General features: G+C 53.2%; 1 protein-coding gene and 3 long non-coding RNA genes across 9 annotated transcripts in view; 3 read left to right on the top strand and 1 right to left on the bottom strand.

Moving 5' to 3' along the window:
- Window positions 1-121: 121 nt before the first annotated feature.
- LOC121044848 (uncharacterized) lies at window positions 122-4,834 on the top strand. Of its 2 annotated transcripts, XR_005797509.1 has the most exons (4): window positions 122-1,133; window positions 2,812-2,900; window positions 4,168-4,225; window positions 4,525-4,834. It is a non-coding gene; the product is annotated as an uncharacterized LOC121044848 (long non-coding RNA). The 2 variants fall into 2 exon arrangements; XR_005797508.1 differs by lacking the exon at window positions 4,525-4,834 and having other exon boundaries at window positions 128-1,133; window positions 4,168-4,498.
- Window positions 4,631-18,154, bottom strand: part of HOXB3 (homeobox B3) — a 54,227-nt gene continuing 40,703 nt past the window's right edge. For all 5 annotated transcript variants that reach the window (XM_040497275.1, XM_040497276.1, XM_040497277.1 and 2 more), the window contains 3 exons: window positions 9,904-9,991; window positions 6,347-6,946; window positions 4,631-5,473 (listed from right to left, as the gene is read on the bottom strand). In XM_040497275.1, coding sequence (XP_040353209.1) covers window positions 4,641-5,473; window positions 6,347-6,794 — 1,281 coding nt within the window. In that variant the 5' untranslated portion in view covers window positions 6,795-6,946; window positions 9,904-9,991 and the 3' untranslated portion in view covers window positions 4,631-4,640. The remainder of the gene's footprint in view (window positions 5,474-6,346; window positions 6,947-9,903; window positions 9,992-18,154) is intronic.
- Window positions 6,565-7,458, top strand: LOC121044850 (uncharacterized). Its single transcript, XR_005797511.1, has 2 exons — window positions 6,565-6,668; window positions 7,418-7,458. It is a non-coding gene; the product is annotated as an uncharacterized LOC121044850 (long non-coding RNA).
- LOC121044849 (uncharacterized) lies at window positions 11,588-13,912 on the top strand. Its single transcript, XR_005797510.1, has 2 exons — window positions 11,588-11,812; window positions 13,611-13,912. It is a non-coding gene; the product is annotated as an uncharacterized LOC121044849 (long non-coding RNA).

Below are 18,154 nucleotides of genomic sequence, written 5' to 3'. Positions count from 1 at the left end.
TAAGGAAGAGGAGAGATTTACAATCATCAGCACCTCCATCCCCATCCCACCCCCCCAAAAGCAACAGATAAATCTTAGAAAATCGACAGACACTCCCAGGCTGACACAGAGGAGTGAGATAGATGGTGAGGGGCTCTTTGGGGCCTCTGGCAGCCAAAGCTGTGTGGTCTCAGTTCCCTTCTCTGCCCAGTGTTTGCAGCACTTGTCCACCTGCCTTCCTCACCTGGAGCCATCTCACTCCTTTTCAGGACCCCACAACAGCCAGGGTGTAAGGTGCCTATGCTCTCCTTCAAGCCTCAAGCCTGTATCTGTATCTATATCCAGGGACATGAACAAGAACCAAGGTAGTAGGAGATTTAACTTAGAGCACTCTCAAACCTCAGGCCAATGTTTGGGGGGAAGGAATCCCCGCCCAGGACAAAGAGAATCCCCCTTCCTATTTTTGCCAGTGTGCTAGTTTTAATCATCATCATCATCCCTGGCAAGAAAGAATTCTCTGAGCACGGAGAGGGTGGCAACAATGACTACTGAGATTATATTCCATTTAGGGGGGAAGGGGAGGATTTTTTTTTTAATTTTATTTTGAGGGGATCAAGACAGTCTGAACTTTAGAGAGTATTGTAATGTACTGGAGAGAGGGGACACAAGACTCGCCCCCCACCCCCACCCCGGAGCAATTGGTGGGAAACTAGATCTCAAAGCAGAAAATGAAAAGTCGATCTGGGGGAAGATTTTTAAATAAGTGGGTCAGAGGGACCGAGAGGAGATGAGGCGATCAATCTTAGCCCCCTGACAGCTCCCTCCGATGGCATCAAAGAATTTGGCTCTTTGGGAAAGCCGAGGGAACAGCCGAAATTCCACATCCCTTTAAAAGGCCTGGGGGTGGGGGTGATAGCAAAAGAGAAAGGTGATTCTGGGAGAGCAGGGGAACAGATGGGCAATGGGGACAGAGGGAAGGACGCTGAGTTGGGTGGAAAGTTTGTGTGGAGAACTCCCACGGCTCTGGCCTCCCCTCCCCCTCCTCCTCTCGGCTGCCCAGCAAGGAGGAGAAGGCTGGTTAGCAGAGAAATGGCAACTCAGCCGGGAGCTGGAACTAGAAACTTTCTGTCAATGTAACAGCCGCGTGGGTGGCGGTGAGTATTCATCCGCGTGGGTGGCGGTGAGTATTTAAAAAGGACCGAGAAGGCCAGAGGAGAGCCAGGAGAGAGAAAGGGGATTTGTAGGTGGGGGCTGCAGGGACGGGAGGTGGACCGCTGCGGAGGGCTCAGAACAGAAGGAGCTGCTCTGAACTGGGCAAACTGGCCAGAGACCGTTGTGTCCAACTCCACTCCAAAGAAGGCACTTTTCGCCATTTGGGGGGGGGGGGGGGGGTGGGGGGGGGGGGGGGGGGGGGAGGTGGGCAGAGAAGAATCCGAAGAGTAGTTGTCTGGAAGTTGTGCAGGGAGGCCTGAAAGAGGGTGCTCCCTCCATTCACCCCCTTGAGAAGCCCTGGAAGTTTTTCCGCAGCCTCTCCAGCTGGCTGCAGGGTAGAGCGCTTCTCTCCGCATCAGCTCAGGCCGAGACTGTCCCTGCAGGAAATACGGCTCTCTTTAACCCTGCTGACAGATTTTATGGCCAGATTAGAGAACAGCAGAAAAGTTGGGTGTTAAAAGGGGCCAAGAGAGCCCTCCTTCCCAGAGACACCGCCTCCCCGCCTCCTGTTATGCTGTGAATCTTACAGCACAGATATTTTCCCCCACGACTTTGGCTGCTTAGCTAGAGCCTGGAAGCCCGCAGAAAGAAGGGCGGAGGACACCAAAGCCAAGTGGGCCCTTATTTTTCGTTTGCAATTCCAGCTTCAGGCCAAAGCTCTGTTTTTCAAACTCAAGCTCAATTCCTTCTCTTGGCCTGCCTCTCTCGCGCTAGATAAATAATCAATCCACTCCACCCCCAGAGCCAAACATGGCGCTCCATCTAGTTACATCATTCAGAAAATGTTATTCAGGGAAGAGGAAGAGAGAAAGAAAGAAAGAAAAAACCCTTGAGCGTTATTTGATCCCAATCAAACTTTGCACGCTTTTATGCCTTTAAATTATAGCCTGACCCGATGCTAAATTGCTTGCTGCTTGGATGAGCCGAGTCCAGTTAAAACCCTACCTGGTGGGGGGGGGGGGGGAGAATTCAGGTTGCTTTTTTATTGTTATTTATTGTTGCATAAAGACTGTAATTACTAACCTTGGACTGCCAGGATGCAACATAAAAATGAAAATCAGCCCTCGCTTTAAGGCTGAGGGCCTGGAACGATTCTCACTGACACTGGGGGGGGGCCGGCCCACTACCACCAAATATATGCTCCTAATTAAGCAATGCGGGCGCATCGCTTACAATTAGAATTATGCATCTCTTCAGCAAGCAGCCATCGCTTCTCTTTCAACGAATTAGCTCCATATTTCAGCCGCCCTGTCTCTTCGCTCTTATCGGCTCCAGCGACGCGGCGGTGACATTTCATCTTTGACAGACCCTCTCTATCCTCGCTCCGATGTGATAAAACTTTTATGGAACCACGACTAAGAAATGAAGTTTTCCCAAGGATCGTGGAAACGGAGCTGCACATTTGCCTGGGGACCATTTTATTTACGCTTGGATCCCACTGCCTCGCCCTCCCTCCTCCCTCTCCCCTTTCCTTGGCAGGGAAAATCTAAAGCGCCTCCTCTCCCTCCGCCCCGAGTTTTATTTAGTGATTTAATTTCACTTTAGTTTTAAGGTTTGACCTGAGAAGTCTAGGCCTCAGATTTTTTTTTTTTTAATCATTTTCCTTTGTTTTCATTTTAGACCCAATGGTGGTTGGGCTTCTGGTCACGTGACGACTTCTTTGTAGCTCCGGAAGAGAACTGTGAAGTTTAGGTTCCTTGGAAGAAGCAGTAAACGGCCAGATGTTGTTGTTGTTGTTGTTGTTGTTGTTGTTGTTGTTGTTGAAGGTGTGGCCAGGAAGTTGTGGCCAAAGACAGGAGAGGACAAAAGGTCAATGAGAAAAACGGAGAGGCCAAGATAGGGTCTTCGACGGCCTTCTTTCCTTGGGGGAAGTTTGGCAGTCAGCAGCCTCCCCCTGCTATGTAAATCGGACCACCAGGACAAGATAAAATTGATAACAGAAAGTTTATTCAAGAATTGTTTGACAGACAACCCTTTTAAGTGAGGAAAAAAGTAACTACGGAAGAACAAAGAAAGTTTCGAGAGGGAATTAACTCTAACTCTACGAATTCAGGACTATACAATGACAATAGGAGCTGAGTTCATGCCTTTTAGAACTAATTACAATTGCTCATAAGTACGCGTTTAACATAAATCTACAGCTCTTTTCTAGAGTACAATAATAACTAAAATAGCTGGTTTTACATGACAGGAAACACAACGTCCTTTATAACAAGTAAATACTAAAAAAGTACAATTTGTCATTTTTTCCCTCATATAAATACATAATGTGGGGGGGGATAAATAATACAAAAAAGAAAATATTTTAACAGGCTATAACCAATAAATATATATGAAAATGTTCACTAGAACACACACTTTTTGAGCGATGCCGGACTCCTGCAGACCCAAGCATCTCTCACAGTTGTTTTTATATCCATTAAAATGTAAACTCTAAGTGCAACAAAAGTGTCCTGACAGGGGGTTGAGCGAGGCGCACAGGCCCAGCTGCAGCCCCTGCCTGGGACAGACAGTTTGTTAAAATATACCCTGTTTTCACGTTAAGTCAAGAGAGCAACAGAAGAAAAGAAAAGTGTAGAACCTCGTGTCGCCCGATTGCTTTCTGTGGAGAGAGGGGGATGGTCCTGGAGCTGAGATGGGAGACAGCAGAATGGGCAAAGCTTCAGTCCTGACACCTTGCCTGCTCTGACCTCCCAGCGTTCCATAAAAGAAAAAATATATATATTTGTAATATAGACAGCTCTGACTTTCAGGATCTCTCGCCATCCCTGAGCCCTCTGAAAACTGTAATAGAGGGGGGCGGGGTGTAGACATGAATGTCCTAAAGCAGAAACTATGGGGCTAAAAATGGAGGGAGCGCCCCCAGAAACCTCACATGGGTGGGAGGAAACTTGAGGCTTCAGGAAAGTGGGAGGGGAGGGTGCTTTGGGCCCTTGGTTTTGAAATGGGCTCTCTTTTTTTGTTTGTTTTTTAAAGGAGAACTGCAAGGAAAAAAAAAATCAAGATTTGGAGGAATTACTCACAGAGATGGAAGGTAAGTTAGTTGGTTGGTTGGTTGGTTGGTGATGGCCTAGCCATCTTGTCTGCTTTTTAAAATGTGCTTCTCTGCCTTGTTTCCCTATCTCCTAACTGGGTATTGCTGGAGGCCTAGGGTTGAGGGGATCATCTCCACAGTCGGCTGTGGATTTCTCTCCAGTGGGTTGGCAGGCGGACCGAGCAAGGACTGGAGGACCTCACAAAGCAACTTCTCAGGCCAGGGGGAGGGGAAGGGGCTCCAGCCCGGGTCTTCCCAGCAGCAAGTGTGGCTCTCGCCTCTTTGCCTCCCTATTTCAGACCTCCAGGCTGCCCCCTCAGAGCGCACGGCCTGCGCCCCTCGCCCCTCGTAGCTCTCACCCACCCCAAGACCTCGCCCCTCCGCCGCCCCAGCCCCCCCCCCCGCCCCTCTCCGATCACAGGTGTGTTAATTTGGGCGCTTCTTGGATTCTACCCTGAGGAGGAGGCGCATGGTGAGAGGAGAGGTCTGTGTAGGTAGGGTGGGGATCGCAGGGTCCGTGGTGCTGGTTGGGGGCCATAGGGGGCGCCCCATTGTAGTCCAGGTTCCCCGAGGGGTGGTGGGAAAGGTGGTTGAGGCCGTAGAGGGAGGGGCCGGCAGGGGGCGGCAGCGGATCCGCGTAGCCGCCCCCGCCCACGTACACGGGGCTGCCCTGCATGGTGGGCGTCCCATAGGCGCCCCCGTTGGCTTGGAGGACGTGGGGCTCGTAATCGGCCGCCGGAGTCGGGGGATACTTCTGCGGGGCGCCGCAGCCTTTGAGAGGGGGCTGGTAGTTGGAGGGCAGCGCGTAGGCATTCTGGTGGGCTTTGCCGAAGGCGGGCGGGGACGGGCTCTCGTAGCTGGGGGTCATGGAGTGTAAGGCGTTCATGAAGCCGGCCGTGGACTGCATGGGTTGCGGGGGGCTGCCGGCAGGGGAGGGGCCCCCGGACGACGAGGCCAGGCCCTTGGCCTTCTGGTCCTTCTTGTACTTCATGCGCCGGTTCTGGAACCAGATCTTGATCTGCCGCTCGCTGAGGTTCAGCAGGTTGGCCATCTCCACGCGGCGCGGCCGGCACAGGTAGCGGTTGAAGTGGAACTCCTTCTCCAGCTCCACCAGCTGCGCGCTCGTGTACGCCGTCCGCGCGCGCTTGGACGCCGCCGACCCCGGGGGGCTCTTGTCCCCTCCCCCGCCGCCGCCGCCGCCCCCGCCGCCACCACTGCCGCCGCCTCCGCCGCCGCCGCAGCCCTCCGCTGGATCCGAGGGGGAGGGGTGGGAAGGGGACAAAATGAAATAAAAGATAATTACTGAACACGCCGAAATTGAATGCATGGTTTCTTAATAAATCCAGGCCTGGACTCGGAGCCCCCGCCGCCCTCCCCTTCTCGTCCCCGCCTCCTCCTCACCACCCCCCCCCCCCCAACGCCCGTCGCATTAGCGGACACTCTATAATAGTGGCATTTATTAAGAGACCTGTTCTCCTCTTGCTGCCCCAGCTTATGAAAATTTGATCATGTCACGCAGACAGAGCCGCATGGCCATTTATTTAGAGCTGGGTTTTCTCGCGCGCGCTTTCTTCCCCCATCACCAACTCCAGGTTCTGGGAAGACACACCCCCCCCCCCCCCACACACACAAACTTCCTGCCGGGGTCCTGTGGACTAGGTGGGCGGCCGAGGAGAACCCCTGGGGGAATCTGAACATTCGGGGGCAGGGCTCGGAAGTGTGGCTCGAAGAGGCTGCCTTGCCTGGAGGCCGGGACCCCGGGCGGCCCGAGCGATTGTGATTAATACCCACAGTAATCATACTTAATAATAATCAATCGTTGACGACTCTGCGTCTACTGGCAGCGGCTCGTGGCTCTGCGGCCTTGCAAAGGGCTGAGTCCGAGCGCCTGGCCTTCTGGAGCTCTCGGCAGCTCAGGTGAAGGGTGGCTGGAGGGAGAGGGTGTTGGCGGGGTCAGGGGTCATCAGGTGGTGGGGGCTACGGGAAAAGCGCCGCTGCAGGGCCGCCACCTGATATTGTTCCCTGGCCGCCGCCTGGGCGCCTAGGGGCTGGGTGCTAGAATAACAGTGACATTCCTGGCCTGGACAAAAGCTGACGACGAGGAAGGCAGAGAGCTGGTACCTGTGCCGGGGGAGCTGTTTTTCAGCTTGGACGTTTGCCTTGACTCTTTCATCCAGGGGAATATCTGTTTGGTGAGGGTGGAGTTGGAGCCAGGAACGCACTTGGGGGTGCCGGTTTTGCTGGGCCCGCCCCCATTATTGCTGTTGCTAGTGGTACTGGTAGGTGCGGCGCTGGGCGGGGGTGAGCCGGGCGGGGCGGGCAGGGGCTCGGGGGCCAGGCCGGGCCTCATGCAGCTGCCGTTGAGCTCCTTGCTCTTGGCATGCGGGGCGGCGTTGCCCAGGGACTGCAAGGAGCACGCCGAGCGCTGGTAGTCGCCCTCCAGGTGCGTGGCGGCCTGAAAGGGGGGTTGGGGGGGACCTTCGTAGCCGAAGCCATTGCTGCCAGGGTACGAGGAGTAGCCTCCGAAGAGTGCTGCCGCGGCGTTGTCGTAGTAGGTGGCTTTCTGCATCGCTGGGCGAGGCCCGGGCAGTGGGTGGCAACTTGCAAGAGCCTGATACCCTCACGACCGGACATTGGCACCCGCGGGGGTCACGTGAGGCGCCGGACCCCCCCCCTCCCCTTTCTGCCCCCCTCCTCCCGAGTCCGTTGGGAGCTGCTGACCTGTGGGGTGAGAGAAGAGACACAAGGGGGAGAAGAGGACTGGGGCTCGAATCCATCTTAAGAGCTGAAAAGGGAACTGACATCAATAGGGTTTTTTCTTCTCCCCAACCCCAACATCTTCAAAGCAGATGCTGAGGCCACTTTCCTGACCTGAAATGGATTTTTCTTATTTCAGTGCTTTAATTAAAAAAAAAAATTTTTTTTTTCCACTTCAAAAATAAGGATTCTACTCCTTCGGGGACTGCCTAGGTATACAATCTTACTACTGGAAGGCCATTGCTTCTTTCCTGCCTGCAGGCTAGTCCCTGACCTCTCCTCCTCCCTCTCCCTATCTCCCCCTACTAACTCTGGGATAGGGTGGCTCAAGGAGTGGGGGGGGGGGGGGGACTAGGAGACTCCAAAATAAAAACATCATCAACACCCTCCTGTGAGCGGAGAGGCCTCCTGCCTGCTGTCTTTGCCTCCCTCCAGGTCCATCTAGGTCTGTCACCCAAGCAGAGTCTAGCCTGGAGGAAAAAAACCCCAAGGATCTCCAAAAGAGACAGGAAGGAGAAGCAAGTTGAGCAGGGAACCTTGTCCTGTGAGGGATCCTCTCTTTCCCTACCCACCTCACGAAGAAGACAACAACAGCCTGACCTAGAAACTTCCTGAACATTTTTAACCTCCAGAACCGAGCCTCCTCCCTGGCCCTGGAGGAACCACCACCTCCAGTCTGAGTCTTTGCTCAGCTAAGTCTGGGACCCAGCAGCTAGCAGCTAGCGGCCCCCATGGGGCCCCCAAATGGAGCAGGATTGTTTCTATTTCCCTGGCCAGACGGATTGGTGCAGTGACCATTTGGCCCAGGTCTCTCCCCGCTCCATTTTTTTCATCAGACCTAATTTTTTCCCACCCTTTCCTTGACAGTCTGTGTCCTTTGATTTCCCCAAAAGAAGAAAAGAAGAGAGAAAAACTGGATAACTGCTGGACTTTACTACCAAGAGACGCAAAAGTACTTCCTGAGGACATCTTCTCCCAAAGGAAAAAAAGTCCACAGAGCAATTAGAACAATATGATTCTCTGGGTTGGAAACAGGGTACCTTGTTTACTGAAGTTTTCTGAGGCAAAAAAAAAAAATTATTTTAGTGCAGACGCTTAAAACTGTGCAGAAAAAAAATAAAGGTTCGTGCTGTCATAGGATTTTGTATATTTCTTCTAAAAGTTCTGACTGCATTTTTTTCCTCCCTGTCTTCCCCAATTTCTCATCATCACATTTCATAAAACCTCCAGAGTGACCCTCTCTTCTGACATGTGAGTTTAGACTACTTAAATCTCATTCAGCCCAGCTGTTCAACCCCAAAGAAAACTAAAAATAGGCAAATAAAATAAAAGGAGTGCAGGTGAAGAAGTCCCTCCCACACATAAATCCCCTTCTTAATGGCACAGATACACATTCAAAAGGAAGCCGGGGAGCCCTGAGTTCCGATTGGTTTCTGGGAAGAATTTGTTTCTGGGAAATACACATGGGTCTGCAAACAGCAGGTCCTTCCAGGGAGGAGAACTGGAGTTCAATTGACCAGGCTGACCCAATCCCTTTATTATTATTACCATTAGCCTCTGATGATTTAACCAAAATTAGCTTCAGAGCAGCCCTGGATGAAGGGGGAATTAATTAACAGGCATCAGTTGAGTTTGTTATTAATAGCGAAGAGAATGAAATAAAAACGTTGGAAGGGGTTGGCTGGCTGGGCCCTGGCTTTATTTAGTCTAAATGATTGTTACAGCAGTAATGATGATGATGATGATGATGATGATGGTGATGATGATGATAAAGCAATAATCTGACTAGGCGCCTGGGGCCGAAATTCCTGTCGTTCCCCCTGCAATAAACCTGCAAACCATCGCAGGACAGAGGCCAGGCGAGTGTGGGAAGCGGAGAAGCCAGAGACGTAACAGGAAAGAATGGAGACTCCGCTGGCGGCGAGAAAGGGCCGGGAGGTTTGTGGACGGAGCCAGCCCCTGGCTGCCGCCTCCGGGCTGTCTCGGCCACTGCTGCCGCGGTGGCTGGTGACTAGCTATGCTGGCCCAAGGAGGCGAAGAGAAAGCGTTCAGGACGCCTCAACGGCTAGCGGCGGCAGGTTCCAAGCACACCGGGCGGAGGGCAGCAAGTTTGGGCGCTGGAGGTAACCGAATTAAAAGGCGCCTTAGCAACTCCGCTCTGGGACTTTGCCAGGCCCGGATCGACCGGAGGGCGCAGAGGCCTGGCTGGTGGGACAGTGAGAAGAGGTGAAGGTGCTGAGGGGATCTGAGATCTGGGGATCCAGGAGAAGAGGGGGTGGGGAGCAGCTCTACCAAGCCAAACATGTCTATTTCCCTTGCCTCCATGTTGGAAAAATCCAGGCTCCATATGGCTTCTCGGGAGAGAGGGAGGGAGGGAGACGGTGGCTCCCGGCTTCCCCCCAGGGTCTCGTTGGAGGAGGGCGGTGAGCCACCCCAAGAACCCCACCTGTCCAGGCACACCCCTGAAAAGAGCCGAGGACAGTAACAATAGCTGGGGAAGCCCGGAGAGAGGGGATAGGCCACCTTCCAGGACTTAAAAAAAAAAAAAATTAGTGGAAGGAAGAAAAATAAAAGAACAAGAAAGGAAAGGAGAGAAAGCTTAGGCTCTTCTTAGCAGCCGGGGGAAATTCAGCTCTGACTCTGGCTGCTGAAAGAAAAAAGAGGAGAAAAGGAGAGAAGCAAGAAGGGAGAGGGAGAGAGGAAGAGAGAGAGAGAGAGAGAGAGGGAGGGAGGGAGGGAGGGGGAGGGAGAGAGAGAGGGAGAGAGAGAGAGAGAGGAGAGGAGAGGAGAGTCGCTGCGTGGAAGGAAGCTTAAAGCTTGTGAACTCTTCTTGAACCGAGATTGGAGTCATATGGGCCATAAATCATTGAGACATACTCTCCGCCATTCACAAACTGATAGCCTATTTCAGTCCAGCTTACCTTAGCCACCGACGAGGGGAGAACAGGCAGACATAATATATATTCACATCGAGCCCCAGCGCGAGCGGCAGGCGAGAAATCTCCCCTCCTTGAAGGCAAAGGAAAAAAAGACCACTGTTTAAAGCTGCGTCGCCCCCCCCCCAGTAGCCACCCCGGCTGGGGAGCCCGAGGGGCAGAGCGGCCGGTGGAGCCGCGCGGCGTCCGCTTCAATTCACTCGGCTTAGGAGCGGGGGTGCGCAGGGGGGAGGGGGGTGGGGGAGCGGGGAAAAAAATAGAAGAAGACCGAAAGGTGCTGGAGCGGCTCAGCTCGCTGAGAATCCAGCTCCGGGCTCCGGCTTGGCCAAGCCGCCACAGTGTGGTTGCCCTACAAGACTGGTACGCCCTACTCTCCGTAACAATGGCCTCTGCTTTTGCACAGGGAAAAAAAAAAAAAAAAACCACACACACACACACACACACACACTCACACACACACTCACACACACACACACACACAAGCTCACACACACCCCCACCACTCCCCCTTTAGTAAGCTTAGATGCCAGATAAGGAGGGAAGGTGGTGGTGGTGATGGGGGCGGGGGAAATTTTTTAACGCCCCCCCCCCCCGGAAAAAAAAAGTGAGAAAGGAAAGAAGGCAGAGATGTTTGTTTGTTTGTTTGTTTGTTTGTTTAAAGAACAGGTAAATTTTTAAATTGAGATTTTGGCGGGGGAGGAAGAGGAGAGCACGGGCAAGGGAAAGCTGGTGGAGTTCACAGCTCCCCCCCCTCCCGCCCCGCACCCCACTAATAAGCCATTATGCTAACTGAGAAGTAGGTGGGGAGGCCTAGTCAAAGGCACCCAAGGTGTCTGGGGGTGGGGGTGCTGGGTGCCTCTCTGCATTCATTGGCAATGGCAACACCAAGGCTTTTTTTTTTTTTTTTTTTTAAGTAGTTTCACTCCTCTGGGACTGGTGGCTGGGTCTCCCGCCCTCTCACCCTGGCTTCCCCCCCAACCACACTCTGAGTCTCCCAGTCTGTCTCTTCTCTTCCCCCACACCCTCCCTACTCCTCTTCTCTCCCTGCAAGTCTCCAGGCCCAAGTTTCCAACCGGTAGGGGGGACAGCCAGACGTTTTTTAAAAAACACCCCCCCTTTTTTGAGAACAGACAACAAGCGGTGAGTGATTATTTTAAAAATCCAGACCATCTTGCAGCAGGAGGGGGGTTGAGGAGAGGGTGACAAAAGGGGGACTCTGTTTAGCTCGAGCTCCAGACACGGCTGGCAATAGAGAGGCTGTAAGAACTTAACAGAGAAGTTTCTGTTAAGATTCTCACCTCGGGATAGGCAGAAGGGGCTAAGAGGTGATAAGGACATTTGTACTTCTGAGAAGGTGAGAAGAACTACCAAAATGGCTTCATCTTAAATCCGCTGGCAGAAGAGAAGGGTGGTTATTAGTATTGTTCCGAACAAACCTGTTTGTTTCTCTTAGCTCTGCAAGATTTATGACTCTTGGCACAAATGAGGAAGACTACAAAAGCTAAACTTTTCTTAGGGTGTGTTTGAGAAGGGCAGGAAAAGGCAAGGAGGCCTGTAGGAGGGAGACAAGAGCCAAGAATGTAGGTGTCTGCAGATTTGGGGCGGGGGGGTGGGGAGAGCCATTCCCGCTGGACGAAACAGACAAAAAAGAAGACCAGGACGTTTCCCAAAGCAGGAGTGTTTGCAACTCTGCCTAACTGCTGAGTCGGGACTTAGGGGATGAAATAGAACGCAGAGAGTCTCTCTTTTCTACAAAGGCAGCTTGGAAAACTTGTTCTCTTTAACTTGGAGTAGACAGAGCCAGCCACTACCCTGTGACCTCCTGGTTAGAATGCTTGGCTTTTGCCTTCTCCCATCTGGACGCACCAGAGGAGATGGGACTGGGAGAACAAAGGTGAGAGATGGTTCCAGCTATTGTCCCCCTCCGGGAGAGGGTGGCTGTGTCTGGCAAAGCTCCCCTCACACCCTATTGCTCCCCACTCACAAGCTCTGCTTTGGGCTGAGAAAGGGTCCTGTTCTCCCAGGGTCTCCTCCAGCTCCTACCTCTTCCGGGCCTGCTAAGTCAGTTTTCACGGGCTGGAGCAGCCAGTTTTGGGGGGCCTTGCTGAACGGGGTGGGTGGGACCCATGGCCTCCCTGCCCTCCAGCAACAGGAACCACATGCAGAACCTCCCACTGTGATGCCCCAAGGACCCTACTACCACCTGCCTAGAGAGCTGGTGGCTGAAGGAAGGGGGTGGGGGGGATGTGCATGAGGATGAAGGGTGGGGGCCATTTTTCTGTTTATCAGTAGTACCAAGAAAAGAAAATGCTCAAGCCAGAGCCGAAGTTGTGGCTCAAGCCAGGACCCTCAAAGAGAGCCATTAGGGCTGCACAGAGCCTGTCCTGAGATTTCCAGACCCTGGTCAGGGGCCTACAGTGTTGGTACCTATGTAGCTTTGGGCCTAGTGGGTTGGGGACTCAGCCCAGGGAGGCTTCCAGAGGCTTAAGGGAACCAGCACCTTTGGGTCTTTTCTCTGACTCCCCCAAATTAAAAGTCAAAAATGGACCTCAGACCCTCCAGCTCTCCTAGCTGTTGCTACCACTGGCTAGAGAAGGTCATTGCAAAATTGAGAGAAGAGGAGAGCCTGGTGGCTATGGGGCTGCACAGCTTTGCTTCAAGGAATAAAAGAGAGCCTAGAGGGCACCCAGACCAAGGCGGGCCTGTGAGACTGGGGCTGCGATGCTTTCCCCAGACAGTAGCGGACCCCTCCCCTCCCAGAGCCTCCTCAACTCATTGTGGTCCCTTCTGGTGACACAAGGAGCTGGGGCACGGTGGGATGGGGGGCGAGAAAGAGGACTGGGGCTGGAGAAAGCTAACCTGGAGAAAACTTTCAGAAGACACGCACCCCCCAAACGCGGTAAGAGATGGAGTGGGGGCTTCTTATTAAACCTGGAGAACAAAGTCCACTTGAAATGCTTGGGAGGCAATTAGATCCCAGTTTGGTTTCTTTCTTGCCTTTTTCCTTCCTTTCTTGGAGATTTTTGGCGGGCCGGTTGCCCCTGATCGGGGCTGGGAGATGGGAGGCTGATGGTAAAGAGGCAGCCTGGCCGGCACCCATTCCACTGGGTGGGCAAAGGCAGGGCAGTGAGGAGCTGGGCCAGGCGACTCGGAGTAGGAGACATCAGAGGGGTGTGAGGGAAGACCGGAGTCTAGAAAAAGACAGGGGAGAGGAGTTTCTCACTCCTGACAACGCAGTGGTGATTTAGGGGCAGACCAGAGAGAGGAGTGGCCAGTTTCTCCCTGCACCCAAGAAGGGAAACTTGGGCGACTTACCGTGTGCGTGTGTGAGAGAGAAATTGAAAAGGAAAACTCGAGAAAAGATCAGGACAGACTTTATGATAATCTAACAAAGGCAGAAATTAATAATAAAGGTAAATATTAGAAAGAAGAGCCCCCTTCATGGGCACAGTTTCCTCTTCCACTCCCTACAGCACTCCCCTCCTCCATTCCTAATCCCTACTCAATATCAGGGCACAAGGAGCACTTTAAACCTCTTTAAGCCATTCCTGGCGCCCACCCTCCCAGGCCTTAGAGGGATCATGTCTCTTTCTCTCCCCCCTCCCAATAAAACCCATTAAAGAGCAAACGAAAATTCTCCTCTCAATAAGGACAAAATGGCTGGCTCCTTTAAAATCGATTTCTGGTTTCAGCTTTGGGGTGACCAAGGATCTGGCCCCCAGCTCAACCAACCCCGGGCTCACTGAGACCTGGGAGCGGGGACCTGGGAGCGGGGGTGCGAAGCGATTCGAGATCTGTTTCTTTCTGGTCTTGTCTGGGCTCCGGGTCCCACACTCTTCCAGCTTCACTGCCCCAACTTTGTGGCTGCTGCGGACTCGGGTGAAGTTCACACACACACACACACACACACACACCCCGGAATGTCCATCTCTTCTTGAATATTAATAAAGATTTCAAAGCTGGCGGTTGTAAAATTAAATTGCTAATGAAGATGGCTCTTGGTGTGTGGATTCCCAACCCCCACCTCTCTAAGATGCCCTTGCGGGAGGAAACAAAGGGGAAACGGGGCAGGAGAAGATTCGGTGCCTCCGCGGAGGTCAGTGTAGACCCGGCTCAGCGGAAGCCGGGATCGAAAGAAGACGGAGTACGGTCAGAGAAGAAAAAGGCAAGCTGTGTTCTCTCTGCCCCGAAAGTGTAGGGGCGCGAGGGGGAAGCAGGAAAAAAAGGGGGGAGGGCAGCCACGTGGGTTCGCAAAGTGTCTCGGTGACCACGGAGGCCGCCTGAATGCGCTGACCATACGGAGCCGATGGAGGTGCCGCGGGGCCGAGGCTGGAGTCCGGGGCAGGCGGGCGCCCTGGAGGCTCAAGAACCCGTTCTGAATCCGGGGTCCCCGCCGCATCTGGAAGCTCAGTCCCGGCCTGGCAACCCCCCACGCTGGCGGGTGTTGAGACAAAGGTGGGCAGCCCGGAGAAGGCAAGAGGGAGAAGGGCGAATCTTGGACAGCTTGGGGAGGAGGTGGGCTGCTGGGGAAGGGAGGGAGAGGCAGGCAAGAGAGGACAGGGGCCCAGCCTGCTGCCAGCGACTGCGCAGGTCTCTCCTGACAGATTGGATGTCTCTCTCCCTGTGACCTCTGTTTCGCAGACAATAACTCACCGGATTAATGACCAATCAGCGGAAGGCCTTCCCAATTGCCTCCAAATATAACCCCCCACCCCCCACCCCCCAGTCAGAATAGGATAGGGCCAGAGTCTGGACCTGCCAGCCCTTTGAGTCCCCGCCCCCCACCTCTCAAAACAGAGCTTCTGATTTCCAGAACCCCAAAGAGTTCTGCCCATCTCTTCTCACTCCTCCATCAGAACTCTTGTACCTGGCCACACTTCCCAAGGCAGTCTGGAAACCTCTGGTCCCCTGCTGGCCTCCCATGTCCCTGACCCTATAAGAAATCTCCCTCTCACAACTATGCAACTCCTGAGAAGCCCTCTCCTCTTTTGAATGTTATCTACTTCCAGTTGGGAAAAGAGATGAAGACGAGCAAGAATAGGGCAGGGGGTGGGGCGCCTGGGTGGCTCAGTCGGTTGAGCATCCGACTGAGCGTCTGACTTCAGCTCAGGTCATGATCTCACAGTCCAGTCCATGAGTTAGAGCCCCGCGTGTCAGGCTCTGTGCTGACAGCTCAGGGCCTGGAGCCTGCTTCAGATTCTGTGTCTCCCTCTCTCTCTGCCCCTCCACTGCTCATGCTCTGTCTCTCTCTGTCTCAAAAATAAATAAAAACATTTAAAAAATTAAAAAAAAAAAAAGAATAGGGCAGGGGCTCATCCACCTCATAAGCCTCCTGTCTTGGCTGCCCGGGGAGGAGACCTGATACAGTGCTGTGGCACCCTGTGTGTGTCCTCTCCCAAAAAGAGAGGGCTCAAAGGCCCTGGGGTCAGAGTGAGGCTGGGGGACAGACAGTGGCCTACCATTACAGAATCTAAATTCTGAAACCGTAATTCAGTCTTTGGGCTGGAGTAGGAAGAATTTCAAAAGATGAAATTTGAACAGCTCCAGACTCAGCCCGGTGCCTGTCAAGGAAAATGCCTTGCTCTGTGAGGGGAACCCTCCTCTTCCTTAGCCCCTCACCCCCAAATGCCAATCCCAGTCCAACCCAGCTAGCCAGCCCCTCTCCACTGCCTTCTGTTTCTATTGCTCTCAGCCTGGGCTTCTCTGTTGAGAATAAAGACACCTTCAAGAGGAAGAATGGTCCAGATTCTAATAGATTTCCTAGAGCCAGTCAGAGTAACTATCCACTGCTCTGGGTGAACACAAACTCCCTGTATATTGCAAATAAGCATCTATACCCAGATGCTCTCAGGACCCCAAGCACTAGAGAGTTACCCAAGGTTACACCTAGGGACAACTCAGACACTGTCCTGTCCTACCCCTGCTACTGTTACAGACAGGGACACTGAGGCTCACAGCCAGGAAGTGGTTTGTATAAAAATTTGGCATAGGTGTAGCAGTTGGGAAGCTAGGCTTCTAGGCATTCCAGATTGGCTATGTGCTCTGAAGCAGTGAACTCCTGGGGCCTCAGTGTCCCCTCTATAAAGTTAGAGAACATGTGTGGAGGGGAGGGATTGGGCTTAAATGATCTCTAAGGTCCTTTTTTGGACTGACAGCTTGTGGTTCTCTGTGTGCTAATGTAAAAGTGAATGACCATTATTGCGCAATAGTAAACTGAGTTCAGACAATAATGGGCACCATCTCTGGCAAAAGCAGAATATTTCTTCTTGGGATTTAAATGGGACACCCCCACTACCCAGCCCCCACCCCACTCCTGGTTGTCCTTGCCCCCACAGAGGCTCATGCACGGTTTTAACCGCTTTTCTGTGTGTGTGTGTGTGTGTGTGTGTGTGTGTGTTGTGCGTGGAGGGGGGGGTGGTTTTCTACCTTCATCACCAAATCAAAAGTGCTATTTTTGGACAGCAACCTGAGCAGTAAATAATTAATTTGTATAATTAGAAGGGGAAGGCTTTGACCTGGCAATTTTTAACCAGGAGTCAATGCACCCATTGTACCAGCCTGCCTTTCTCACCCGACCCCCAACTCTGCCCACACACCTACCGGCCTCCCTAACTGCCCCCCCCCACCCCCACCAGTTGGAGACCAGCATTCCCAAGATGACCAGCAGGGTTCAGAGTCAGATTCTGCTCCCTCCCCAAGAAAGTTCCATTCTTTGCCTCGCTCCCTCACAGAAACAAGCCCTCTGGCAGCACCCCTCACAGCTTGCTTTCCCGACCCCCTAATGCCCCTAACCCCCTAACACGGGTTCCAGGTCCAGGCTCTCTGCTCTTGGGACACATGAAATCCACCTCCCCAGCTCGAGATGCCCCAACAATGCAGCAGAGTTTGCATTTCAAGAAACTCCCATTAATATCAATTTACTTCACTGAAACCTCGGGTTCTTCATCAAGTTGATGATTTATGATAAAATCAATTAAATTACGGCCACTTAGGGCCCAGCCGCTTCCTCTCAGATTTCATTGGTGCGGGGCCCAAGTGTCTGGTGGAAAAATGCAAGTTTAGCTGGAGGCGAGGAAAGATAATTCTGCGGCTGAGAAAATTTAATGCAAAACAATTTCCAGGCAAAGCCAGGCTTCTATAAAGAAATGCAAGAGCCACCAGTTGGCCTGAGGACATAACTATCTGGGGTCAAAATATTTCTCTCCCCACCCCCAGCATCCTGCATGGCTCCTGTCCTCTGTTCCACTTTGTGCTCACTTGTCCCTTCCCAAGCAGAGACTTCGGGAGAATTGGAGAAGTAATGGTGAACCCAAGCCTGCCAAGGCCCAGTGTCCAAGCACCGATCTCGGCTACCACCCCAGGCCTTTTTCTTCTCTCCTGCTCCCCTCCCCCCTCTCCACGCAGGCACGCTCACTAATTCCTTAGTCTCCCATAGCAAAGTTAAAGGTTCAAAGGGAAGATCAGGCAGCGTGGGCAGATGGCACAGAGGGGCCAGGGACCAGGCCAAGTGGACTGTGCTGCATGTGGCTGTGGGAGGAAAGAAAGCACGGAGCAGGGGGCAGGGGTGGGGGGAGCATGGTGAGAGGACGGGGCAGCAAAGCGCGGAAAGAGCTATCACATCACAGAGTACCAGGACCAGAGAACACGGAGCCTCCCTCCCAGCTCCCTGTGTGCCCACTCCCAAGGCGATGCTGTACCCCCACAGACCCCAGCCCAAGCGCACGTGTGCCCCAGTGTGCGGACCCTCTCACACAATACACAAACACACCTCCACGTGTGCACGCTTGCACACTCTCCTTCTGCATCACACAGACCCACCGCATCCTGCGCCTGCAAAGGGACGGTTCCCACCATCTCCCCACATCTGGGAAAATAAATCCCAGCCAGTGAGCCTGGCATCGTCTCCCACTACAAGGAGAGGGGCTCCTCCCGCCTCTGCTCTGTTTGGTTTTTGGTTTCCAGAGCAGTCCCGGAGTAAACATAGCTTCTCTGAAGCCATAAATCACCCCCTCTCCTACCTTCTCAGTTTAACACCCGGCCTCACCGCAACCCCTTGTAGTTTCAGCTTCAAATAACCCGCCAGGTGCTAAAAGGCTCACCAGGATGGCAGCTGGACTGTGGGAGCAGGGCCCAGCTGTCCCCCCAACTCTAGGAGATGCCCCCACATTTCCTCCACAACCCACAGCTTCCGGCTCCCCTGGAAAACCCTCCCCAGCCTCCAACACTCTCTTCCTAA

This window comes from Herpailurus yagouaroundi, unplaced genomic scaffold (genome assembly GCF_014898765.1).
Source record: "Herpailurus yagouaroundi ecotype Mexico unplaced genomic scaffold, PumYag 189, whole genome shotgun sequence".
NCBI classification, from domain to species: Eukaryota; Metazoa; Chordata; class Mammalia; order Carnivora; family Felidae; genus Herpailurus; species Herpailurus yagouaroundi.
Note: the sequence above shows the minus strand (reverse complement) of the source record. Positions and strands in the feature narration are given on the sequence as shown.